Here is a 27,657-nt window from a genome sequence, read left to right as displayed (position 1 = left end):
AACCATATTTGTCAGTTTGCTAATGTATTTCTGTGGACTCTTAAAAGAGTCCACAGAAATACACATTTAAAAAAAATAAATAAAAAAAAAATCAGATAAAGACCTACCTTTTAGACATTTGGTTGACCTGTCTGCACTTGTTTTTTTTTTACGCATGGCTTTGTCATTTTAATTAAGTTTTTTTTTTATTTTGTATCATCTTGTATGTTTTTAATGTAAAGCCCATTGTGATTTTTCTCCGTGAAAAGTGCTCCATAAATACACCACTTACTTTATATGAACCACCACAGACAGCAGTGTAGTGGTTAAGAATAACATATTCAGCTCTTACCCGACAGGCGGGCTGGTTCCACTGTCCATCTGTCCGTCCAGGATGACTTTGTCCTTCTCCAGCTCCACGATGATCTTGTCGATGCGACCGATCATGCGGTTGACTCTCTTAGACAGACGCTGGCTTGCCTTTGATTCCTCCAGCGCCTTTTCTTGGCCGGTTTTAGAAAGCTCCTTTTTTATTTCTTCCAGATCCTGAAAAAAAAAAAAACACACACACACACACACACCGCATGAAAAACTCCAATGGCAATACAACATGCAGACAGATAAAACACTCTTAAAACCGCTTATTTGAGTGGCAATAGAGCTCAACAGTGTGGTTCCCGGAAGTAAAAATCCCATTGATTTTCTCCATAAGCATTTTAATTATCAGCCATAATGTCTAAGCCATCCGAGACTGACCACGAGCTACGAGGTTGTGAAACGAAAATGTCTGCTCCTGTAAAAGCTAGAAGTCCGTATGAAATCAACCTTGTTTTAAGAAAAACACGTTTTAGCTTATGGAGAAATACTAACACTACGTACAATCCTAAGTGCAGGATCCAAAATAAGCACCATCAACTAGGGATGCACTGAATCCAGATTTTTGGGGTTCGGACGAATACCGAATCCACTGGTTAAGATTCTGCCGAATTCCGAAACCGAATACAGAATCCTTCTCCCATCCTCAGTCCATTAACACAGTAAAGTGGGTTAAAGTTTTTAGCTGTGACTGTCCTTCCTTTGCCGTACCTGAAGTTGCTGCATTTTGGCTGCTGTCTGTAGATTCCTTCATGCACAGCTCATATTCTTTCTGAGGTTTCATACCGAATGTTGTAACAGCGGCCATGTTGTGTATTGTTTAGGGTCCTCGCCACCACGAGACAAAGCGGCATTGCAAATTGAACATGTAGCTGGACTTGAATGGCCTTCTTTTGACTGAAAGTACTGCCAAACAACACTTTTTCTGCTCACGAGTTCCATTTCCACTTTCTCACAGCCTACTGCATTGAACGCTCCACCTACGTAAACACCTTCCCGTAATTAACAGCGCCGTCGACCAGCGTAGCGTGCGTAGTGCAAGCGTAGTGTTCGGTGGAAAAAGATTCTAAGGTTCAGCAGAAACCGAACCCCGTCAAAAAGCCAGTGCAAGTGGCTGGTATATTTGCTTCACTCACCAACCCCCCAAAAAAACAATTGTAATCTGTTGAGTGGTTGGTAAAATTTGAACATTCACTAGCCATTTGGCTGCTGGACGAAAAAGTCAATTTTGGACCTTGCCTAAGTGTTACAGCGATGTCTCTGATTGGTCCAACTTGCTGTTAGCATGGAAATGTTTCCTGTACCCGCAAACCCACTGAAGTCTATGATCGCGTTCCTTTGCCTTTTTTTTGCCGTTGCCCAAATGTTTTTTGTTATATGTTTGATGGTCACGATTCATCTTATATACAAAACTCTTTATATATAAGCAATTTTTTTAAAACATCAATGGAACAGTTGTATGGGGAAATCACTTCCGGAACCAGAGCTGTTAAAAAGTGGCTGGTCACTATTGAGCTCTATAAATGTTAAATCTTGTCTCTCTGCAGTAACTACTAGACAGGCACCTCGTTGTATTCCTGGACATCGTCCTTCAGTTCTTCCAGCTCTTCTTTCTCCAGAGTCAACAGCCTCTTCTGGCCCTTCAGCTTGGAGCACGCGTCACTCAACAGGTCAATCTCTTCTTTGGTGATCTCCTCACCCTGGAACATAAACATACCATTGAAGAAGTTTGCTCCTAAATGGTTTAAAAAAAAAAAAAAAAAAAGATATCCGCTACTTGGATTAAAAACTTCTATTACAATGTCCTTTAAAAACATACAATATGTCCTTAGAAGCTGACCAAATTAAATCTGACTTAAAGACAAATTTATTTTAGAAACAGAATGTCAGCTTAAGGTCATATTTTCCCTCAAAGTAATTGCAAAGTAGGTTCAAAAAGTGCATTCACTCAACCAGTACCACATATGCATTTAATATAAACCCACAGAAGAGACCAACCCAAACACACAAAGTGGGTAAAAGAGGGAAGCTCTAGAGGACACTGGGATACTCCACATAACCAAGGGTGTAACTAGTTTTAGAAGTGTGTGTGGGGGGGGGAGACAGTGGGTCTGGGGGTCCTCCGGCAGAAAAATCTTTTCTTTTTGAATCCCATTGCCTGCATTTCTATATACATATAGGGACTATGGTGATGTAAAATCCAGGAAAGAATTAAGTTGGTCATAATTATAAAATCTGCCAGAAAAAAATAGAAGTTAACTACGTATAAGAGAAATATGTCTTACTTTCTTCATTGTTTGATATAGGGACCGATCGCCAAGACTTGAGAGAATCATTTTATAAAGTCAAAAATGTTCACAATTTAAAAAGTGGGTGGGGACACAAATTACGCCCTAGCCCATAACCCAAAAACACATTACCACAACTTAATGAAGAGAACTATGTGGAGCTACTAAGGCTGTTAGTTAAGAGAGAGAAAGCTTCAACTTGGTCCGTGACATTTTCCAGAAGGATGGATGAGGAAATCCATATAGATTTGGGCCAAACAGAATTTGCAAGTTATACTTTAGCATTTCTTTAACCAATTTAGATGAGTGGGGATTTCTATAACAAGAGAGGAAATGCTGGCAAATGTTGACCATGACTACCATGGCTTGTCCACACTACAATTTGTTTTATTCTAGAAATAATAATGCCTATATCTTTGGCTTAAATGGTCAGATTTCTGTATAAAAAAAAAGAAAATATAATTTGATTCCAGTCCTTGTAACGTGTCTGGGATTTGTCTGCTCTCTTTGCTATGATTTACAATGTCTGCTTTTCATCCCACTTAAGAACACACAAAGCTGAATACGAGCATTTGCGGTTTGCTCTTGCTTGACTGATGTCAACATTCATCTCATCACACCCATAAAGGCCTTGCATTTTAGGGTTATTCCCTGTAATTATGATTATGTTCGCACTCCAACTGAACCTGAGATCAAATGGCAGTCGGAAAAAGGTTTTAAAAAAAATGCCAGAATTCTATGCAAGTACTGTTTAACCCTCATTTGGGTGGGTCCGCTCAGAGAAAGACAGAGCAGATAGTGTGTGTGCAGGGGTAAACTGGGATAGATGTGAGGGTCACTTGGGAGGAGACATCTTTGAACCTAACCTGGTAGCGCAGGAATGTCTGCCACTGTTCAAACTGTGAGGTACAGAAGACGCAGATGAAAACGTAGCAACAAGTGAGTGACAAATACATTAAAATGCATCCTGCGTAGGAAAATGTGTCCGCACAAAATATCAAACATTAATGTTCTGTGCTGGTCAATGGTTAGCGTTACCATTAGGGAAATAGTTACAATAAAATCCTCTGTGACATGAGTTAAAATTTCTGTTATAAACATTCTTTGGTATGTTAGTTGAAAAGCTAATGACTTCTTAACTTAAATATTAACTTTACTAATGACCAAGTAAAGTACAAGTAAACATACAAAACAAATTCATAGATATGACAACATATCGCATGTAACATGGTACATACATTTATTGAAATGCAAAAAAAGGTATTCAATATAGTACATATCTCTGATACGTACAGCTTTAGAGAGGACAGTTTGTTGTTTTAGTCTCTTTTTTTTTTTTTTAAATACTGGTACATAAAAATATATGTAGAAAAGTATGAGTTCTTTATAAGTTTATAAAAAAAGTAACTGTGTGCACATCCCACCTTCTGGCAGGTGCAGGACAAATGAAAATACTTAAAACGAAAATAATATAATGTCCGCAACACTGCGGACTATGGGAGTTTAAAGCAGTGTTGCGGACATTATATTATTTTCGTTTTCTTTATAAGTTTACCAGAAATCAGAAACATCCATGTCCAAATTGCAACTAAATGCAAACAAAGCAGCGTTAAACAGAAATCGACTGATCTCACAGACTGCAATATTTAGACATCACCTTGATTCCTTCTATGACAGGTGCTGGATCCCTCAGGGTCTCTGAATGTGCAGCCACGTCAGCTTTAACCGGCTCGGCTTCAAACTCCAACTCACCCTCCTGTAGAGGACAGTGATGAGGCAACTGATTCAGTTAAGTAATGAAAGTGGAAGAAGACCACCTTAGTATCTGTAGGATAACATAGACATGGATCAACATGCATTAAGATAACGTTTTCACTAGGGGTAGGGCTGCACAATTAGTTGCAATTTTATCGAAATCGCAATATGAACTAGTGCAATATCCATTTATTGCACTTTTGCATTTGTTAAAAAGGCAAAATAAGTGTGAAACCATTCTAAAATAAAGTATTCTGGTGCTGCAGAGATGTCCCGGCCTACAAATCCTATCCTATAAACTTTTTATTTTTATTTTATTTATTTTTTTCAATGAAAATGAGAATAATGATTTGATTTCGCCCTGCAGCTCAGGCTGGAAACCTGTACGTTTATCTATCCTGCTTCCGTTCACAATTTTGCGGGAACCAATCACAGACTGGCTTATCCACCTGGCGTGCTATTGGCGGGTTTAACACGGTGACGATAGAGAAGCTGTCACAGCTGTCGTCACCGTGATCGTTGGTTCTGATTGGTTGAAGGACTATCCAATTGCGTCCTTAGTCATTTGAACTATGCCCGTTGATCACGCCTCTTGTGCAGTAGAAAATACAGAGCAGACTCCCCAGACTAATGTTCAATCTTAAAAGATTGAGCTTGGTCTGGTGATAGCCAGACTAACAAAATTGATCATTCCCTCCAATATCGTGAATCATATCGCAATCGCAATATCAGTTAAAATAATCGCAATTAGATATTTTCCTCATATCGTGCATCCCTAACTAGGGGTCGACGAATACTGTTTTTTCAAGGCCAATACCGATTATTAGTAGTTAATAAAACCAATATTTGGACTGTACAGTAAAAATGAAAATGTTTTAGTCAAAACTAACAATTTGGAATGTTACAAACTCCAACACAAGAGTTTGCTTAAATGCTTTAGGCAATTATTTAATGAAACTGAAACTTTAAACTTAATACACGGTCAAAAAAATGCATAGATAAAAACAAAAATAGCTTTTAAATGTGCTAACAGTTTGTTTGCAGTTTGCAGCTGTAGCAGAGCCAAAGTAGCGCACTTTTTCATTAATTAACTTTATTGGTTATCGGTCAAATAGAACACATATACAGATAATCTGCAAATTGCCAAATATCGGGCCCGATAATTGGCCAGGCCGATCCCTAGTTTTCACAAATAAACACCTTATGAACTGTCATGGAAACCGGTGTAGATGGCTGGGCATCGCACCAATAAACTTTTACTGAGCACTGACCAAAATGTGTCTGTTGCCCACAAGTATTTTTAAAACTGTCAGGTTTGGGGCGACCTCTAGCTCAGCCAGTAGAGTGTTGAGGTAGGCTGAGTCCTTGGTAGCGGCCCAGGTTTGAATCCGACCAGCGGCTCTTTGGTGCTTGAGTTTGACACGTGTATTAAACGATTCACAAAATCAGTTTCATGATTATGTTGAGACCTCAATCAGTCAAGACACATTTTTGTCAAAGATCTCAAATATTGTCTCGAACAATAAAAAAAACAATAAAAAAAAACACATAGCTGTATAGTTACCCTGGCAGCCTTCTCTGCAGCATCGGCCAACCTCTCATTCTCGCGATCCTTGTTGTCCTGGCGTATAGCCGCCTCCTCCTGCAGCGTGGTCTCCAGCTTGGCCTTGTTGTCCACCTTGGAGAGCTCCATCTCTGCCACCATCAACTGGGCCTCCATTGTCTAGAGAGGAGAGAGTAGAGTACCAAAAGATCTGCTTTTAGAAGAATAACCACAAACTAAACCTTACATGCCCGCAGCTGAGCACGGGAGATAAGCAGCTTATCTGCTTCTTCAATACGGTTTACAGTAACTTTTATATCTTTTGCATCTTTAAATCGAAATTTAAAAATATCAGCAAAGAGGAGAACTTTTAAATACGAAAGCGTAGTGCTGCCACCGAGAAAAAGAAAAGTGATCAGTATCACGTGAAGTTTATTTAAATAAATAACAAGATGTTTTTCACCTTATAACTAGATATTTTACGTTATAACAACATACGAACTTATCAAGTTATAACAAGAAAATGTTCTTGTTATTACAATATACTATTTATCACATCATTTTTTAGCCCGTAAGTTACGACTTCAAGTCACGACTCACAACTTGGTAGCGTTCCAGGCAAAATCACGAGCTGGCTAGCTAGACATTGTGCCGCTGGCAGGGTTCAGGTTAGGCTACCTAACATTAACGTTTGCTAGCGGGTACCTAACGTTGATGTTAGCTAGCGCTAGCTGAGACTAGCGATTTCTGATCGGCGACATATTTTGGGCTTCATTTAATAAACATAATCTGTAGTAGTACACAATCGTATGTGTATTGTTTTGATTACAATGTGCGGAATTACTTTACGTTGCCTATTTATGTCTATTTATTTCCATTTCTCACTGTTCATCACCGGGATCTGTACAGCATCAACAGGGGTCGCCATTGTTGTTTATGTGTGTGTGACGTCAAAAACTGTAACTGGGAGAACAACGATCTGGTACGCAGTTCATGGTTAGTAAGTTAGGGGTTTGACTGCCGTTACAGGGCACTTTCATGGGTAGAAGGTTGTGAAAACACGGGTTACAGGTTGCCTCCAACTTCGGTCAGTTACAGGCAGGATTAGCTGGGAGACTTCTAAACGAGGGCGCACATGTAAGTAGTTCTTTTGTAGATTATGGTGAACTTGTGTGTGTTGTAGCAGTGCTTTGCTATTGAGAACAAGGTAGCATGCTAGCATGCTAGCATTAGCGTTAACGCGCTACGGCGCCCAACGGTTGTGGTTAGCCAGCTTCGTTTCGGATCGTGACGTCACAATCCGGGCCGATTTTGAACAGCTCACCAGGAGACTGAAAGCAGGACACATTCAGAAACCGTATCTCACCCAAAACTGCATGGATGGATTTTTTCAAAGTTTGTATGTGTGTGGAAGCACCAGAGACACAAAATAACACCCCCAAAAGTGTTTTTTCCATAATATGGGCACTTTAAGTTCTACTTCATCATGGGCTGACACTCATTCTGTCTTCTGTACAGCCCCATCCATTTCAAAATCCTTCTTAGTGTCACATAGGCTACTCATCACAATATCCTCCAACCCCTTATTAGCAACAGAATCTCACCATGTCTCAGCCCAAGCATGGAGTAGAACTTAATGAAATATTTGGCCATATTTGGCAATTTATCCGTCCCCACTGTCTTCATTTAAAACAGGAGTTTCATGTTCTAACAACATAAAATATCACATTATAACAATGAATGATCATGTTATAACGTGATAAATAGTATATTGTTGATACGTTTGTATGTTGTAATAACGTGAAAATCTTGTTAAAATGTAAAAATATCTTATATAACGTGAAAAACATGTTATTACAATAAAATTCTCACGTCATAACCGTGAACCGTGATACTGATAGGTTTTTCTTTTCTACACTTCCGCATTTAGATGAGGAAATGAAAAATGTGTCACAAAGATTTGTAACACAGATTACAAAGATTTAAAACTAAATTCTAAAAAGGAAGAAGCTAAGCAAATATAAAAGTAAGGCATGTGTGTATATGAATGGAAATGTATTTTGTTTTGTCCATTTTACTTATTTAGTTTTGTTTCATATCTTCTGCATGAAATATGCAATATATATAACATTTAGAAATAAATTATAATAATACATTAAATAAGATTGATAAGATTCTGAGGGAACCTAGGGACAAAATATAAATAAAATAGAATGTAAAAAGAGTAGGTGCAATATGTAAATACTTTAACCTACACCTTTTAGGTCAGTATTGATTAGCAACGAGTTAAGATGACACTGTTAAGGGGACACTTTTTTTTTTAACCATTTCTGTTATATTTGTGATGCTATGTATCCATGTGACCGAAATAAACTACACTAAACGTAAAAATGAACAGAAACATTTTGTAAAACATCAATTCCAGAATATTGTATAGATAAAAAGCCCTTCTAGGGACACGCATTGCAAATTAGTTTAGGCTTTAAATGCTGTGGGGTGTGGCACAGGTCTATGCTACATACTTCTCCCTATACAAATAAACATTTTAAAAAATATATATATAAATCTTCTACGTTTTATCATTTCACACATACCACCATCTCGGGCAGCGTCTGCAGTGTGGTCTTCAGCTGGTCGGCGGGGGAAAGCGTGTCGGGAAGGAACATGGCCCGGGACAGCAGCAGCAGCGACGTGGGGATCTGCTGGTTCAGATGCAGCTCCAGCCACTACAAGAGCCCAACATCACATGACAGAGGTTAGGGCAGATATGTGATCCGACAGTAAGAGAACAGTAAGACCATTACAAATCTCCCTAAACTTCCATAACAATATCGTTTGAGTCCACATCACCTCTGAATGACAGAATAAAACATGATGAATAGAGAATGCTGTAGAAACATATTTCAGTTTTCAGCTGTTACAGTGCAGATATAGAGATCTTCTCTCAGACCACAAAGGGATTAGACTTGATTTTGCATGTGCACTTTACTTTTTTCCTTTGTTTAATAATGCATATCTTTTGTAAGTCTTTAAAGTGAAAATATTTTAGGATAATAACAACTGGCGCAGAAGATCAACTCCAATTAGAGCTGGGCGATATGGAGAAAATCAAATATCACAATATCGATTATACCTATTGGCGCTTTCATAAAATATTTACAAAAATCATCAGTAATGTGGATATAGTGAATTTCTCCGAAAGGTGAGTGATTTTCATGTCTGTACTGCTCCGCCTTTCGCGTTTTCGCTGTCACATGATAAACTCACAGGTGCTGCTAATGCTGCTAATGGGTATTGTAGCTTCCCGGCCCCGGCAAGTTTGAAGAAGGAAACATGGACGACCACACAAGAGACCGGCTTTTTGAAGCGTGAAGGCTGTAATACGTACTTTGAACTGTGTGGTGCAAGAGAGTTTATTGCGATATATGATCTCAACGCTAGATGGGAGAAATTCCCACACATTGGACCTTTAAGTTCTGTAACGGAGGAAAAATGAATGCATGTGTGCAATAGAGTTGAATCCCGTTTGCTGTGGTTACCTGGGCGAGTTGTTCTCTCAGTCGCTCCTCTGTGACTCCTAGAGATCTCATCCCTCTGACGCGACACGCTGCCTGCACCTCGTTCACGTTCAGACTCTCCACCCCTTCCTCGGCTATCAGCTGGATCAACAGAGGGCACACAGAGCTTCTAATGACCAACCACCTTACATTTTATTTGTGTCAAAAATTTCATGAAATGCAAGAGAAAATGAAATTGTTTAACAGAGAGTGCTGTACTCATTACCTCGGACCAATTTTTCAGATTTTACTCTGAATGAAAGTGTAGCTGTCTGGTTAATTCTGACAATGATAAGGGGAAATGTGGTCATTTCCTACTTGAACTTTAGCACAGAGGTTGATACCTTGTCATCTGCCCGGATGTTCCTGAGCTTCATGATGAGCTGGAAGCGGAGGAAGTTGTTGGTCCCCATTGACTGGAGCTCCAGGAGGCGGCAGAGAGCCACAAGCTGAGGCCGGGTCAGGTTGTCCAGAGTCAGCTCGTCCTCAAACAGTTTGGAGAATTTGATGATCTGCTCATTACTGGGACGTTCCCCAGAGTTCCGTATCTACAAACACGTTAAAGTTGGTGATTTGTAAATAGTTGTTAACGAGGGGAATCTGAAAGCTAAAGCAAACCAGATTTTCATGCAAAATACATCTGTTTTAAAAAACCTACACAGTGTTTCTCCAGTGTATAGCAAGCCTGGTGGGCCTAAGTTGCCCCCAATAAGGCCTAAAGCGTGATTTATGTTTCTGCGGAGGTTCCACGCAGAGCTTTCGCCGTAGCCCACGTAAGTGGCCTGATGTTTATACTTCTGCATTGGTGCATATGCCTCGGGGGGGGGGGGGGTTTAAATTAGTCACAGTGGGGCGGCTCAGTTGGAAACTTAAACCTAGTCATATTTTCAAATCTCCAGTTAGCTTTTAGCACTGATTTAATGTAGAGCCCTATGGAAATGTGTCTTATGGCTTTTTTTTTTATTCTCAATTTCGCGATTCCGTCCATGATTCTGTTATCACAGAAACTATTGGGCTCTACATTAATGCTGCCATCAGTCTGGGACTGGCCCCAGCCGGGCCCTCGTAAAGAAAAAAAACTTGCCACCGGTCCTGACAACTTTTCTGGGGGAGCCCCTGCTACAACATGAGCTGAGACTGCAACAGATTCTCTAACCAAGAGCCCCACATTTTCTGTCACTTCTCATCAGGCCAGCTGACAGTCTTGCCTGGGCCCGGGACGAAATCTTAGATGGGCCCCCCCCTCGCGGCCAGATCTCTCCTTTTCCCTTGCTCTTCCTCTTCTCACATCTCTCACTGAAATTAAGTGTGTAATCAGTCTCTGATCCATCCTGCTCAGACTCTCCGACAGGGCAGCGAGCCCCCCCGCATCACTCTCTCTATCTCTCTCTCTCTCTCACGGGTAGCCTGACTCTGTCCCCCCGCATCACTCTCTCTGTCACCTGACTGCAGCTGGATCTCTCTCTGTCTCATCCTTACTGGACGGAGCTACCAAACTCAACTGTTTCTGTCAAAGTTAACGTGTTGTGTCAGGCTTTTATACAAGCTAATGGACGTTAACATTAGAGCTGGCCTGTTACGTTACGTTACAAGGCTCGGAAACGTTAGCGCGCTTGGTTCTTACCTTGCTCTACGTTGACAGTTCCAGCTTCACCGTCACCACCTTTTTTAAATATTTGTTTAGAAAATCTCTAAGGCCTCTATTTTTCTTCTTCTCTTTTCCTTTTTTCGCGAGCTCGGACTTATGCTGACCGGACATTTTGAGCGGTACTGAACTTCAAATCAAGTGACAATATCAAATTTTGATCAGTGGCCAAACCATTTTTCGTTAGTGGTGGGGTTCTTGACCACCATTTCCAGGACAATTAGGAAGAAAAAAAAAAAAAATTTTTTTTTTTTTTTTTTAAAAAGAGGTTTTTTAAAAAAAGATTTTTAATTCTTCCATAATTTAATGAGGGCCCAGTTCTGGGCCCCCACCCTACTGTGGGCCCGGGACAACAGACCAGTTTGTCCCCCCCTATCGGCGGGCGTGCTTCTCATCTACAGGAAATATTAAAATATGACTTCAATGTATCTTCAAGTATTTATATTTTGTTCTATTTGCACATTTCCAACTTTATACTGCAGCTACTGCACAACAATTTCCCTAGGGATGAATCAAGTTTTACAAAAGTTAACAGGACGCCTTGATGCAGCTTTATTTAAAATTGCGTAAAATGTTGTTATTAGAATGAATGCTGAACTGTCATAGGTTACATGACCTACTGTATGACCCAACTTTAAAGTGGTGGAAACATTTGATTGTTCCCACCACCAGAGGGCAGTACCGAGCCTGTTTTGACTCATTCCATGAACGCCTGCCTCGGTGACACCAACCTTCTGGAAGAAGGTTGAGAACTCCTCGGTCACATTCCCCTGGGCCGCCTTGTTCCGCAGAGCGATCTCCTCGATGGTGTCCTGCAAGAACTTGGCCATCTCCAGTTTGACTCTCAGCTCTGTTTTCAACCTCTCCTCCTAAAAAAACAACATGTCACAAATTCAATGTGGTGTTCAAATAATTCCCCATTCTTCATGACAACTATTATTAAATGACATTGTGTTGAGCATTTGGTTTTCATGAATGATATTAACCATGTGATGAAATTAAAGAAACATATTGATTTTTCATTAATTATATGACATTTTAGATTGCAATTAATAATTAAATAATGATATACTGTTGTTTTAAAAAAAATATATGGTTATGATTATAAGCATTGCCAAACAGATGAGGATTATATAAAATTTATTTTTTACAAAAATTTGAATGTATTCTCACTGTACTGCAATATGGGAGACTTATTATTTAGAAACATCAATCGGAGGAATAATTGGATAAAGTCCCACAATTTACTCATGTTGAGCTCAGGGCAGCAAAACCGATTTGTAGATCAATGGACTAGTCGATTGACAGAAAATGAATCTGCAGCTATTTCGTTTAGCCATTTTGAAAAATAAAAAATAAAAAGCCAAACTTTCCAGTTTCTCAAATATTTGAATTAGAGGACTTTCTTTATCATATATGACAGTAAACTTAAGATTGTTGGTATTTTGGACACACACAAAAAAAAGCAATTTGAATGAATCACCATGGGCTGACCAATTCATCGAGAAGAAAATCTGCAGGTTAAAGTGCCCATAAAATGCTAATTTTCAGGTTCATAATTGTATTTAGATGTCCAGAACAGGTTTATGTGGTTACATTTTCAAAAAAACACCATATTAGAATGAGACATCACACTTCTGTCCACCACACTTTTGTTGGGAGTCGCACATGCATTATAACGTGTGTTCCAAATGTAAATGTAAATGGACTGTTTTTATATAGTGCTTTTCTAGTCTTAACAACTACTCAAAGCGCTTTAACATAGTACAGGAACCATTCACCATTCACAAACACTCATACACTGTGGCCAAGTCTGCCGTACAAGGTGCCACCTGCTCATCAGATAAACATTCACACACATTTACACTCTGATGGCGCAGCATCAGGGGCAACTCGGGGTTCAGTGTCTTGCCCAAGGACACTTCGGCATAGAACTGCAGGGCCAGGGATCGAACCACCAACCTTCCGATTGGCAGGCGACCTCTCTACCACTTAGCCTCTAAACTTACTTTCTGTGGTCCTAAGCTTTGGTTACCTTCTTTGACTTTGTCTCGAAGGTGGATGGCAGCATGTTGGGGAAGAGTTTCAGCGCCACGGGGAGCAGGAACTCCATGAAGGGGACGATAATGAACACCAGGAAGGGAAGGAGTCTGAAGACGTCGGCGCACGTTCTGAGAAACTAGGGAGAACATTTGGAAAAACTGGAATTAGAAAATAAGAACTTGTAAGACATATGTGTAATGGGTCTATATTTCAAATACCAATGGCTGGTATTAGGGCTGCACAGTATATCTTGTTTTATATTGTTAAAACTATAATGATATTAACTGGCGCAATAAACACATCGCAAAAAGCTGCAACATAATGTGAAAGACACTCAGAGATTTTTATTAGTTGAAAGAAAATATCAGTAGAAAACGGCACTTTAAAATGCAACGGTCATTTTAGTGGTGCCTTTTATCTTCAATTCAATGTTCAATTTGTCCAATAAAAGAATGTTGGAAATAGTTTTTATTTTTTATTATTCAACAAGCAATTAGTGGTATTTTAGCAGAATACTGAAAGCAGCAGAACCGAGTACACAGAGTTTATTTTTCGCGTTAATAAACAACATTATCGTATATATTATATTATTATATTATATATTGTGCAGCCTTTATTCACATTCATTTGTTGACCACCTAAGCCAGTGTCGGATTGGGTTTTGAATTTGCCACAATGAAGAAGGCTTTTCAGGAGGAGTAGCGTTCATTCCCACCAGGCTGAAGTTTGAGCATGCCTCCAGCAGAGAGCAGCAGCGTGAGGAAAAGCCAACAGGGAACCCTGTGAAAATGTTTACCTCATCTTCCTTTGTCTCTTGGTACAATCGCCCTGCTCTATCCCTCTACTGTAGTTCCAAAAGTCAGCACTTTTAACCCTGTCCCCATACATCCCCGGGGCAACAGAAACCTCCTAATTCATTGGTGCGTTTTTTTGCATGGAGCTGTAGACCAAAGTGAACATTCTGCCTCACAAGGCTCAGAAACTGTCCCCTTGAGCAAACAGGAAGCACGTTTGTTAAGCACAAACCTGGACAATCCTCAGAGTTTCGAGGTACCAGGCTAACTCTTGTCCACTTCATTGTACGGCTGTCCAACTGGGGCTTACTGACTGCCCAGGGACACAATCCCAACCAGCCATCTACAGAAATGGCTCTGAGGGGAGAAGGCCAAAACACGAGTCCTTCTTTCTCCACCCTTTCCACCTGCATGTCAGCGGACCAGTAGGGTAAAGGATTTAGGCCAGCCTGAGTGAAAAGGCCTTTGTCCGCAGCCCCTATTGACATGTATATCATCTCCCAGAGTTCCACATGAAAGGAGTGGGGGTGACAAATTAAAATAGAAGGAGTCTTAAAACGGATGCCTGAGAATTGTAAGTGAATATGAAAGGGGGAGATTTAGGAGGCACAGCCAGTCCAGGTTAGATGAATGGGATGTAGATGGGCTCGGGACAGGCGCTCCGAGGGAGTCAGCTGCATTTGAAAAGGTGCAGATGGGCCGGTGGTGTGGGTTTTAATGAGGGGGAACTGTGGTCATCATCAGATCTGACCAGCAGCTATTAGCACTGCATTAAGGCTTTAATTCCACTGTTACTTTAGCACCAGGGTGTCCAACTCAGCTTCACTAAGGGCCACGCTACAAATGAGAATCACACTAAGGGCCAGACATGTATAGTTTACTGACATGCTTTTATTTAACTGAAAAAGTCAAATATCTTTGGCTGTATTATTGCATGTCTCATATAGCTTTTTCTACGGTCGCCGACAGGGGCAACACACGCAAATAGACCAAACGCAAGCAAATAAAGAAAACATCTTCATTCATTTGACAACACTTGTGCAGCATTTAGCAAACGCCCTGCAAATACACCCACACAACCAAATACACAAACGCAGTGCAAATACAGAAATGATGCAAAAAGAAAAAGCACACAAAACTCCGAAAAACAAAACAAAAAAAAAAAAATACGCTGCATCCAGATTACACAACAAAAGTTCTCCAGGTCTCTAGGGGGAGCGCTAAGTGGAAGAGCTTGATTTTCGACCCCGATAGAGAGAGAAAGAGAAAAAGAAAAAAAAGAAAGAGAAAAAAAAAAAAAAAAAAAAAAAAAAAAAAAAAAAAAAAAGAAAGAGAAAGAGAGAGAAAAAAAAAAAAAAAAAAAAAAAAAGAAAGAGAGAGGTTTGAATGACAAGGCATTTTTTGATACTCAATACTAAAGTGGCAATTCGGTCAGTGCCTAAAAAGTGTTTAATTCGGTACCCAGCCCTATCAGAACTTGCCAGTTGTGTCCACTGCAGCTGTAGCATCGTGTACTACTGAGGGACATGGTAACAGTAAGGGTGACCTGAGCTGACCGGCTCATCTTGCCTGAAGTGACCTGTGTGCCAGCACCTGCATCAGACTGCTGCAGTGGCACTGGGCCTCAATCCAGACAGCCTCTCTGAACGTCAGACTGCAGGAGAATTCACAACATTTTTATTACTTCACTACTTGCAAAAGAGGTCAAATAACGAATCTGAACTTCTGTTTCCACAGTAGTTTACTGCAAATCCTAAAATATATTTTTTTAAAGTAAACAGTGTTTTTCTTGCATCTGCTTTGAATTAGTGTTTGTAAAACCTTGGTATTATTTGGGTTATCCAAATTATACAGATTGTAACAGAATCACTGTATAACCAACGAAAAATATTACTTAAATTCAACACGTTTCAGCATCATTTTAACAAGATATTTCATCGCATAGCATAGCAGTTATATCATCTTCAGCTGCTGTAAGTTTACTTTGTTTCTACTTCAAGAGATCCTGTTGTGGAAGACCACAATGGCTGAAACAATGTTGAGAAACGTTGGTAAAGTGTAAAGACTGGGTATAGGAGAAGTTAAATGAGAAGTTCTCTAATCAAAGATGGAACACATTAAGCTTCTTCCTAAAGAGCTTTAATCAACAATCCGCTGAACGCCAGTTGAGTAAACACTCAGCGTGCAGCCAATTTCTCTAATTGATCCCATTAGGTCTGAGAAGCTGTGGAACATTACAGAACAAGATGTCTGGGCTGTGGGACTTAAACCGTGCACATCTCATCTCCGATCTCTAAACTCATGCTGTTTGTCCACTCTGTAAACTCTCTCTCAGTCAGAGTGGAACAAAACGCTTTCCTTCACTGGAAACACCAGCTGATTGACTTTAGGTTTAACTACTACTATTTTTCTGCTAAAATGGCTGACACACACACAATACATATACATACGTGTGTGTGTGTGTGTGTGTGTGTGTGTGTGTGTGTGTGTGTGTGTGTGTGTGTGTGACAATGTGCATTATATTGATGTAGGATTTGTGATCTGTCTTGTTGTTTTTGTTAGATGTTGTCATGTTTCTACTGTTGGATTTAAATTGTGCCCTGCCTGGGGACTGCAGATGTAAATTAGCCTAAGGCTAACTCTGGTACAGTGCATCAAATGGCAACATTTACAGTATGTTAAAAATTGTACATGGTCCCTAACAAATAAAATGAATAAATAAAACAATTATATATATATATACTTTTTTTAATTGAGAATGGTTTGACACATATTTTGCCTTTAACAAATATGCGATTTGGATATTGCACTACTCCATATTGCGATTTGGATCAAATTGCCAATAATTTTGCAGCCCTATACAGGATATCTGTATCTGTTCCCTGCGGCGCTCACCTGTCTCCTCTCGCGCCGGGACAGGGGGTGTCCATTCAGCACCCTCCACAGCATTCGCCCAGCGATGGTGGTGTCGATCCACAGCAGCCTGAAGCCGTGGTAGTAGTGCTTGACTTCGTCTACGACCCACTGCCGGAGCGTCCGTCTCACAGGCGCGTCCAGCGTCGGGCTGTACACCGGCCCTCCTTCCTCCAGCTTCTTCTTCTTGTCCTTTAGCGAACGCAGGGACTTCTCCACCTTGGAGTCGTCCCATCTCCTGCTGGAGGTGTGTATCCACCGAACGCCGCGGACATCCCGTGGTCGCGCTATCGTCCACTGGGCCCCCGCTGTGATCGCGGGGTGCGGTGGGGAGGAGGCCCCCAACACAAAAGCACAGTAGAGGCGCTGAAAGTCCAGGCCGGGGCAGGGGCCCACATAGCCGTCTGACAAAGGGAGGGAAGGACCGGATGAAGAGACCTGGGCCACACTGCCAAGTCGGAGCCCATCAAGTCTAACAAGACAACAGGATGAAGAGCTTAACAACAAATAGTGTATCTTAGTCTTGGGGGGAAATAAAAGATTGAAATAAAATTCTGTTTCAGCATTCCTCTGTCAAGAAAATGTGAGGTTTTTCAATGAAAAAAATATAATAATTAAAAATATTTTGAAGTATGATTATCACCATATCTGTGTCTAGAACGTTGGAAAAGCTAGAGCAGCAGATAATACATAAATAACACTCAAAGAGCTTAAAGATAAAACTCACAAAAAAAAGTTAGATCTGAGAAAAGTCTTTTAGTTAGTTTGATCCAACAACGTTTTGATGCTCTTTTCGCCATTTCTGGCACTTCTTTTCCGCAATTCACATTTATTTAGCTTAGGTGCTGTCCAAAACGGCCCGGGTGCTGCACCTAAGACTAATAATGGCAGGGAGAACGTTGTAATTTATTTATTTTTAAAAAAACTCTGTATATCGGAATCCTGATATTGATTAAGAAAATTCTGGTAAATACTTCTTGCTAAATAGATATGCATGGTTTTAAAATGTCCCCTCAAATGCTATAAGGTGTACCACGAAAAATTTAAATAAAACCACCACTAACTGTCTCTGTAATTATAAAAAAAAAAAAAATAAGTGTGTCTGCATGTTTTATTAAGGGAAATCTTTCAAGACTTTTATTTGAAAGAAACTAAAAAGTATAGACCTTTCAGAAAATGTGGACGTGTGAATCCGGCCTGGTTTCTGACATCAAAACAGCAACCAAGAAACCACAAGGCTTTAAAGATGTAATCTTTTAAAATTATGTTTGGACAAGTAAAAGGTGTAATGTACTACTGTAAGGGCTCCTGCACACTGCCTGCGTGGCATAAGTGTGGCGTTTCTGTTGCGTGTCAGTTGCGTGGTGGCTGTGTGGCGTCTTCTATGTCTTTGCACACCAGAAACATGTCTGACGCAGCGCTGCTGCTGCTAGCCTTGTCCGTACACATGGATGTTTCCCACTGATAAAATGTAGGGCTGTGCTCGATTGAAGAAATTCTTAGTCGACTAACACTCATTCAATTGTATCAACAAATCGATTAGTTGATTTAAATCGACAGATCTGTAAATCTGAGTTTCTCCGCAAAGAGTCATGCAAAAACACCACTTTGATTCTTGTGTTTACCAGAGATGTGCTCGTACGTCTCTTGGAAATAAGTCATTCAGCATGAAAAAAGCATCAAACATGACTAATGGACTAAAGAAATCTAAGTTGACTAAGACCAAAATGACCGATTAGTCGACTAATCGACTAAGAGGGAGCAGCCCTAATAAAATGAAATAATAGCGCGTTCTTTATTTATTTATTTTTTTAAATTACATTTATATCTGCATTTATGTCAAAACCTAGAGATTTTTTCATATTCTATTTTGCCTGGAAATGCTTCCAACACGCTTGCGTTTCGCGTAAAAATAGGCGTCGGTTCTATTTCTAGCGTGCACACGTTTTTGGCGCGGCTCGAGCCCACGCCCGCGCACGAGATATGCAGGTCACGCAGGCAGTGTGCAAGCTCTAACCTGTTAACATGGGAGCCGAAATAAAAACAGACACGCCACGCAGCTGACACGCTCACGCCACGCAGGCAGTGTGCAGGAGGCCTGAGTGTTGCATGCAACAGTGGAGAAGCACAAGTCAAATGCCAGTGAAGTTGGAATTTGCGAGAGACCAAGATATGGTTAGATTTAAGATAAGACATGGGGCATAGAGTTCCCAGAATTACAATCAGGCTTAAACGGGCGCTGGTCTGTAAAATAAAAGCAGCATCAAAGACACCACAAAACTTTAAATACCTATTATATAAATTATTGTCAGATGTTTGCAGGAAACATAGACACAGTGGAAGGCCCAGATTTTACTGGCTTACTTTTGACTGGAGAGTCTGAGCGCTGTGCAGTTGAAACAGGCACCATCTTGTGCTTTTCCTGAAAGGAAGAGGGAAGAAAAAAAAGAAGAAAAAAAAACATGAGCAGCTGTGTTCTGATAATCAGCCATTAGACAGATGGGACCCAAACACACAGAGAGCACACTCGGGGATTTCATCAACTGCTGCTGATGAGCAAAGGAGCAAATCACACATCAGCAGCTGACTGCAGCTTCTGACTGTTTGGACACATAAATGCAACTTTATTATTGAATTCACTGACCCAGATATGACACGCAGCAGTATAATGCAACATATAGATGAATGGAGCATAGGGCTGTTCGATTATGAAAAAAAAATAAAAAATCATGATCAGAATTATTTTGGTCAATATTGAAATCACGATTATTTAACATGAATACTCATTGACTTTTGGAAAGATGTTGAATTCATTGAACTTCACAAATCAACTGTGAAAACACACCTTAAACTTTTCCCTGAATACTTTTCCCGTTGAACTTAATTCCATTTAAAATAAATCATATAAAATAAAATGTATATTTTTTAAATGGCTGAGTGAGTTTAGCCTTCGGGAGGGGCGAAAGCACGAGGGTCATTCGGAACACAAGACAAAATAATTGTTCTCGATTACATTGTTTTTGTAATCAATATTAATTGCACAGCCCTAATGTAGAAGAAATATGAATCCAAAAATATCATAGTAAAACACTTACAGGGACAAGTTTAATGAGTACTTTTACTTTTAAGACATTAAGTAAGATTTGTTAATAATACATACTTTTAAATAAGGTTCTGAATGCAGGACTTCCATGTGTAGTTGAAGATTTGAACGGGGCAGCATTGCTACTTTTACATAAATAAATAAAAATCAAGGTAGCATGCAAATGTTGGACATAAAGCAGCCTACACATGATCAGCGCTGGGGAAAGCAGTTGGAGACAACGCTACCCTTGGCGTGGCTCACTCTTTGAAATTGCCACCGAGCGCTGCACTCAAAGTTCAAATTAGTTACATTTTTACCTCGTTGACACTGACCTTTCAAAGCGAAACCAAAGAAATAAGTAGCCAGAAGCTATGGTGATTATATGCTATACCTGTATATGGTATAAGTGTCTATGTGCACTATGCTCTGTGCCCTAGCACGCATTTTTACCACTGATCATGTGTAGGCTTTTTTGGGGGATTTTCATACTTAAATCACATCACTTAAAAATGCCCAATGACACGCAACAACATACTTTCAATTATATTTTTGATCTATTTTGAATGGTCATCTATGTTTTTCTTCTTCGCATAGGCTAAATAAAAAAGGTATTTCCACCGTAAATATAAAAAGTTATCCGAATGCAGGAAATGAAGTCTTTGACGCTCAAAATAACCCTCGGGGAGGACACCCAGAGCCCCCACTATGATATGCCCCCCTCCCCCAAAGGCAGATTCGGGCCCATATATATATATAGGCCAATATATTTATATACACTACAGTATACATACTACAATACATTAGACTACGCCACTGATCTCACTGATCTGTCGTGGAGGCCAGGATATTCATTCACACCCTCAGTGAGGCCCAGAGTGGGGCTCCTAAACCACAGAGGCGCTATCAGTGTGGCTGTACACGCAGAGAGAAGGGCGGAGTGGGGAGACCCTTCCAACCAATCACATCAGAGCACATGGGCTAACCACACCCATTGCTCTGGCTCTCACATGGCCGGCTGGAGTGACTCCAGCAAGGCCTGGCTGAACATGACAGGCTGTGGCCGGTAGCCAGGAGGATACAGAGTTTACTGGAACAGTGTCACCTTTGTGGCTGAGCGAGCAGCCGCCTACTGTAGCACAGAAAGAAAACCCTGGAAATACACTAGATTACCTAATCCTATACCAATTGCCTGGGCTGTACAAGCAGTGCAACCTTAGTCCTGTGTTTGATCCCCTTTGGGTTTTATTTTTGGTTTTTTAACAGTTTTGGTTTCACATTCACATCTCTTTCAGACAAACATATGTCACATTAGGTACAGCAGATCATTTTGTAATTAAGGTTGCATAACCATTTGGAATCACAATACTTTGTTTAGAGAAACAATAAAATATGTTTTCTTTACACATAGACACTAGGGCTGCACAATATGAAGAAAATATATCTAATTGTGATTATTTTGACTGATATTGCGATATGATTCACAATATTGGAGGGAATGATCATATTTGTATCATTATTCTCATTTTGGTTGAAGAATATTCAAATTTTAAAATTGTAATCATTGTAGTGTGATTTTTGCAAGGATCTGTACCAACAGGGTTCACTTTACTTTTGTTTATATTATTTAATTCTCCATTTCTCAGGCAGTAATGGTCATTTCTTCCCGTGTAGCCACAAAATTGTAGAATAGAGACTCATGACTCCCGCTCAAAACCTCAATAAAGTGAAGTACAACTCAAAATGATTCCAGCAAGCACAGGTTTCTCTAATAACCACAGTTATAGAAAACCAAGTACGTTTACTAAACTTACAATAAACCTCTTAAACATAGTTGCAACATCGTATATGGTTTATGTCCCAACCCTCCTAACTTCTTTCTCTGCACAACTTGGATGTTGATGAATAAATACTTCCACAGAAACATCTGTATTTTTGTTGACTTTTTAGGCATTACTGTTGCATTTGCAAAGTAATCTATAGTATTGATTTGCCATGATGGTGTTGGGTAGGACTTTGATTATTCCTATGGTTTTAGTCTTGATCCCCTTTTGGATCTGATCTTGCCTTAAACTACACTAGATCTGGCTTTGGAAGGTCATGACTATGCCCTGCCTGCTTGATTTTTACCTGAAACAGCTGACCCCTGTGTGACCCGCAGCCTGCAGCAGTCTGACTGTTAGGTGCTAAGCCACTTCCTCATGCGTATGTGCGGCTTACAACACATCAGCTGTAACTTTCGGTCTCAGCGATTTTAACACAAATACTGTTGCACAAAAACAATCCATATGGTCTGTTATTGCCTGAATCTAACAATATATTGGATCCGATATAAAATATCCGTTGTTTCATCAAAAGTGTGAGCTCACATGTATAAATCTGACTGAGAAGATAGCGGCAAAAGAACAGGACTGTGGGTAGGGCGACATAATCGGTTTATCAACTAGACAACTCCCATCACAGATGTTTCTTACATTAGATCTAGAACACAAAACAATACAACAGTGTGTGCTAAATTAGGGCTGGGCAATGTATCTACTGTATATTGATATATGAGACTAGATATCGTCTTAGATTTTAGATATCGTATTATGGCACAAGTGTTTTCTTGTCTTGTCTGGTTTTAAAGGCTACATCACAGTAAAGTGATGTCATTTTCTGACCTTACCAGACTTACTAGCGATTTTATTATTTGCCCTTACCCACTTAGTCATTCTATCCACATTATTGATGATTATTAATCTAAAATTTCATTGTAAAAATATTTTGTGAAAGGCAGATTTTATCTATTTGTCAAGGACAAAGCAAAAAACATTGTAACAGGTTACAATACCATGATACAGATGCGTTGCATATAGGATTTCTAGCCAAAGCTATAGTCCTTGGTTGGCCTTTTCTGCGTAAAAATAACATATCATCATTACCGAAAATACTTTAGTACATTGAGCACATTCTCATACATGTGACATCATATAAAATTACAATATTTACATCATATTTTCTTTATACATTTATTTAGCTCCACAGTGGCTGGCCACTTGAAGACAAACCATAGCTTGGAACCAAATGTGACATGGACTCAAAATAAGCGTGTTTATTGGACAGTATGTAGGTAAGCTAACATCCAGGCTGCGCTTGACTTTGATATGCCTGACGTTCTGAGTATGTGGCTTTTAGTGGCTCTCAAATGTCAAGCACCCCCTTTTCACAGTAGCCATACAATATGACGTTTCTGGGTCGCTTCCCCGTGGACAACACTCAGTCATACTGATTGTTAGTCTGGAGACAACTGAAACTGAAAATATGTTCAGGCTTCTCAGTGTGTGAACTGAGTTTGAATGAGAGTGGTCTCACCACATAAAATGAGTAAACGCTCTAAATAACTGAATAAAATCCCTGCTCCGTATTGTTGAGATGCCTCCTCACAACCACCATTAGGACACTTATACCAGCGCATGAATATCCTCTCTTTACCACAGCTGAAGCTGTTTTATTTCTCCAGGAGTTTATTGACACTGTGTTAGATAATGATATAAACTTTACTACTTCTGACCTTGCGACATTTGATTGATGACTGTTACAAATCCACTTAGCGAAGACTGCACACTGGTCAATGTTCAGGAGTCAGCACAGGACCTAAAAGCCCATTGGTCAACGTAACTCTCGACTCAAGGCCACAATGCATGCTGATCACTTATCCCAACACTCCAGGGGCTGCTTGTTATTAATCTGTGGGATATCTACAAGCAAGATATGATTGTACTCATAAGGGATAATGAATAACATCTCGATCAGAATAGTAGCAGTGGTTTTCCCCGCCACGCTACGGGCACGTGACAGCACAGACATGGAAACAGAATGGGGAAAAAATAAGACCAGCGTGTCTCAGGTGGAGTTATAACAGGCATTGACCTTTCCTTGTGGAAGCGCCACAATTTGTCTGATAGTCTGGGCCTAAAGCCAATAGCACTGTCTGGCTAGTGCAGACAGACAAATTCCCTTTATGACCTTCTCATTTATTTATAAGCACCGCTTTAATGCACCAACTAAGAGACATAGAGACAAAAACTATATCCTTAAGTAGCATTGTCCTCTAACATCTTCAACTCACTGACAGCTGTGATACACGCATATATATGTTGAAAGAAAAAAAAAAACGTTCAACAAGATATATGACCCTAATATCTATGCCCGGTTATCAAACACTGCTAATCAAAAACATTTGGTCATATTGACTAATATTGCAAAGATTAGAATACTCATTCTGATTAATGAATAGCTGTTTTAACGCCAACTATTTGCTGGTTACAGCTTCACAAATTGAAAGGGCTGGATCTGTATCATATCATAAAATGAATACTTTGTGGGGGTGTTTTTTGGGCTGTTGGGCAGACAAAGCAAACATTTATGAACTACTTTGAGCTCTGATAACTGAATAACATGACGAAAGGTGGAACAAAGTTGCCTTTGTAGTGTGGCTTTGAGATTAATGTTGTTTTTTTGTGCAAGGTCTCTGACCCTGACATATAAATAATTGCATATAACGGTATATGTGCAGTTTAGTGTCCCAAATTCCCCATGCAATGTCCTTAATTAATTATGAACCTGCTAAACCACCTGTGCTACCCTAACCCTAACCTGTCTCAAATAAGACCCTCATCATTTGGGATGCTCAGTTTTTGGAAAATAATTTGGGACACTAAACTGCACGTATACCGCATATAACATCATTCAAAAGGTGAGAGACATACATTGTGTATTAACCAAAAGTAAAATGTTAGTAACCAGTCGCAGTTTTGGAAAAACACACACATATCACAGTGCTCTGCATTTGCAACATTCAACATTCCTGTGGCTCAACATTTCACTTCCTGGTCCAAACATAAACAGTAAACAGAACACCAAGATAAACTGTGATTCATGGTCGCAAAAACAAGGCTTTTGGGTTCAAAATGAGCACAACATATAGGCAAAGCCATAATATAAATCCCATAACTGAACGCATGTGGTTTTAGATACGGGTATTATCTTGTCTAAAACAGACGGGGACCTGCCTGCCATACACAGCGAGCATCCTCACAGTCTGCAGCGAGAGAAAGGGGGCGCTCGCCAGTGAGAACAGACGCCAGCTTGTCCTCAGATAACCTGAGTCCCAGAATCATGGTTGGCTCCTTATATTGAATTATCATCAGAAAAGGTGCGGAGTATCGAGCAGTAATACCAACACGAAACCCTACATGCAATACGACCTTTCTACAAAGTATTAACTGGTTTGTAGCTTATAATAATAAATGATAGACGGTGGTGTGTCATGCTTAGTTATCCTGTCACCTTGAGTCATCCACCATCTTCCTAAAAAACCCAAACAGGGCCACCCCAGCAGCAGCACCACCTGCCTCTGTGAATACATGACTCCCCGTGATGCTAAGTTAAATGTTAGCTTTGTTTCGTCGCCATGGACATAATAAACAGTGAGTTAACTAGGCATTAACAAACATAGAACATAGAAGCCTTACCTTTGCCTTTCCTGAATTCGTTCTTTAACGACCTGGACGTTTTCACTAAGGGTGCTCGAGACCTCGTAAATAGGATTAACGCCATGCGGAAGCTTTCTGTTTAAATTAGCTCGCTAACGTTAACGGTTACCTTTAACAGTTACAGTAAGTTACAAGATAGGCGGCCGGTATGCTAGCCACTGTTTGTTCAAGATGTCAAAACGAAATGAACCGCTAACGTGGCACATAGAAACAGCAACAAAAGCCTTTTAACAAGCTACGACGCATGTATAATTGTACATCGAAAAATTGAGATCCATGTCATGCCCTTCCCTTCTACGTAGATGACAGCTAACCGAACCAGGCTCCCAAGTGACGTCAAACTGGTGTTGTGTTTGTTTTTAAGCAGCTTGCGATGTATGATGAGGAAAGACTTCCGGTATATTTATAAAATAAAAGCCCGTGTAGCCGAGTTACAGTTGGAGTCTGTAGGGCGTTGCGGGGGCTTGTTTGAGGTGTCAAGACAACATGACCTTTCAATCTTCAAAACGTTATTTCAATCCAGTTCATGAATTGATGGATAGTACAGTTGAAATTGTGTTGAGACCTAATGCAAAATCAATTCACAGTATTGACATATTTTGTGATGCATGGGAATTTTCAGAAGAATTATTTGGGAAACTGTTAATGGATCAAATAACCTGACAATGAATGTCTTTTTTGCCTAATCCAGTGTGATTAAATACCTGACAACTTAAGGTGCTTTGTTGATGCAAAAAACAACAACACATAAACATCCAACATTGCTACAAAAATAAATATATATCACATTGACTAATATTGCAAAAATTATATAGCCTATTCAATACTTATTTTGCTAATGAATGATGTATGTCTGGGGCAATGCTTGAATAGACTTAACAATGGTAAAGTATGAGCAAAGTAAACTAAATAAATCACTGTGAACACAAGATGAGGTTTTTGTCTTTTTCCTAATATACTTGTTGCATTTCCGCACACCTGTCTTCAGTAGTGGTGTCAAAGATAGCATATTTGTATGATCCCCAAACCAGCAGGCTACTGTGAGTGAGGAAAGTGAAAGAGCTGCATTTGCCCCTTACTCATTGCTGCCTGAGGGAGGGTCCTGTAGCCCAACTTTACAAATAACTGTGGTTGCACAAGGCAGCTTCCAACTGTGAATGTGTAATTGTGGGATATGAGCAAAAAGCATTGCATGAAACTTCCATGGATAAATAAAGGGAATACAAATAAAAATAGGTCACCAATGCCTACCGCACAATGACCAATAACTGCACTTTTATTTTTCATTCATTTATTACAGGGACAGTGCATATTAATAAACATTTCTGTCAATATGCCAGTTAGTTAGTTAGTTAGTTAAAGCCTAGCCATTATCTTATCAAAACCCTCGCGCAAATGACATTACATCTAAAGAGAAACACTGTTCAACGTTGAAACAGACTTCAACACAAGACCAGTTCCCTATGACTACATGTCAAGAATTACACCATGTATTCATTGAAGCAACCAACATATTGTTTTTCTAATTATCTTGTGTACATTACTATTTAATCTATCTTTAAATATAGGAAGAAATGATATGCCCCTATGTTCATTAATCATCAACTGTCATTCAGTACAGTAATATTGCATCAAGGATGTTGGCTTATAATAATAAAATCAGTTTTATTTTGAAAGGCAAACGTTTGCAGGAAGTGGGTTGTATTATTTTTTGTAAGTATCACGCATGGATGTATTAAGAGAACGCCCCATAACATCCTCTGTTGGTACTGCAGCTTAAATTTGCTGTACAGTATTTTATGTGGAGCAAGGAAGCATCTGAGCCTCTGCTCTGCTATAACCTTTACTCTGAGGCAAAGGTTTCAGTTTTTAGTTTCATATTTTTTCTGTGATCACCTGTGAGCAATTAGATTTTAAATCAACAATTAGAATTACATATTTTTTGCTTGCCAGGGAAAAAGAGGGATATGTTTCTGGCCATTATGCGTGTTATATGCATATACTCTAAAGGTTATAGGCTATACATTGGCTTTACTTAGGATCAATGCTGATATGGAAATGTAGGCTAATTCTACCACCTCAATTAGCATTAGGCCTTTGATATAATTAGGGCCAGATCACCATAAATTCAGAGGACTGCAAGCGA

General features: G+C 39.8%; 1 protein-coding gene across 5 annotated transcripts in view; it reads right to left on the bottom strand.

Annotated features, from left to right (window-relative positions):
- letm1 (leucine zipper-EF-hand containing transmembrane protein 1) overlaps positions 1 to 25,855 on the bottom strand; it is a 30,819-nt gene extending 4,964 nt beyond the window's left edge. For 2 of the 5 annotated variants that reach the window (XM_039785594.1, XM_039785595.1), the window contains exons 1-13: positions 25,491 to 25,854; positions 19,257 to 19,314; positions 16,875 to 17,364; positions 13,178 to 13,321; positions 11,874 to 12,011; positions 9,842 to 10,045; positions 9,480 to 9,599; positions 8,535 to 8,666; positions 5,962 to 6,120; positions 4,300 to 4,398; positions 3,509 to 3,541; positions 1,920 to 2,054; positions 332 to 525 (exon numbers count right to left, since the gene is read on the bottom strand). In XM_039785594.1, the coding sequence (XP_039641528.1) occupies positions 332 to 525; positions 1,920 to 2,054; positions 3,509 to 3,541; positions 4,300 to 4,398; positions 5,962 to 6,120; positions 8,535 to 8,666; positions 9,480 to 9,599; positions 9,842 to 10,045; positions 11,874 to 12,011; positions 13,178 to 13,321; positions 16,875 to 17,364; positions 19,257 to 19,314; positions 25,491 to 25,575 (1,991 nt within the window). In that variant the 5' untranslated portion in view covers positions 25,576 to 25,854. Of the gene's footprint in view, positions 1 to 331; positions 526 to 1,919; positions 2,055 to 3,508; positions 3,542 to 4,299; positions 4,399 to 5,961; positions 6,121 to 8,534; positions 8,667 to 9,479; positions 9,600 to 9,841; positions 10,046 to 11,873; positions 12,012 to 13,177; positions 13,322 to 16,874; positions 17,365 to 19,256; positions 19,315 to 25,490 lie in introns of all 5 variants that reach the window. The other 3 variants (XM_039785600.1, XM_039785598.1, XM_039785599.1) reach the window with 3 other exon arrangements.
- Positions 25,856 to 27,657: the final 1,802 nt, after the last annotated feature.

The sequence above is a fragment of the Perca fluviatilis genome, chromosome 20, assembly GCF_010015445.1.
Source record: "Perca fluviatilis chromosome 20, GENO_Pfluv_1.0, whole genome shotgun sequence".
NCBI lineage: Eukaryota > Metazoa > Chordata > Actinopteri > Perciformes > Percidae > Perca > Perca fluviatilis.
The sequence above is the reverse complement of the archived record's forward strand: the minus strand, read 5'-3'. Positions and strand labels throughout refer to the sequence as shown.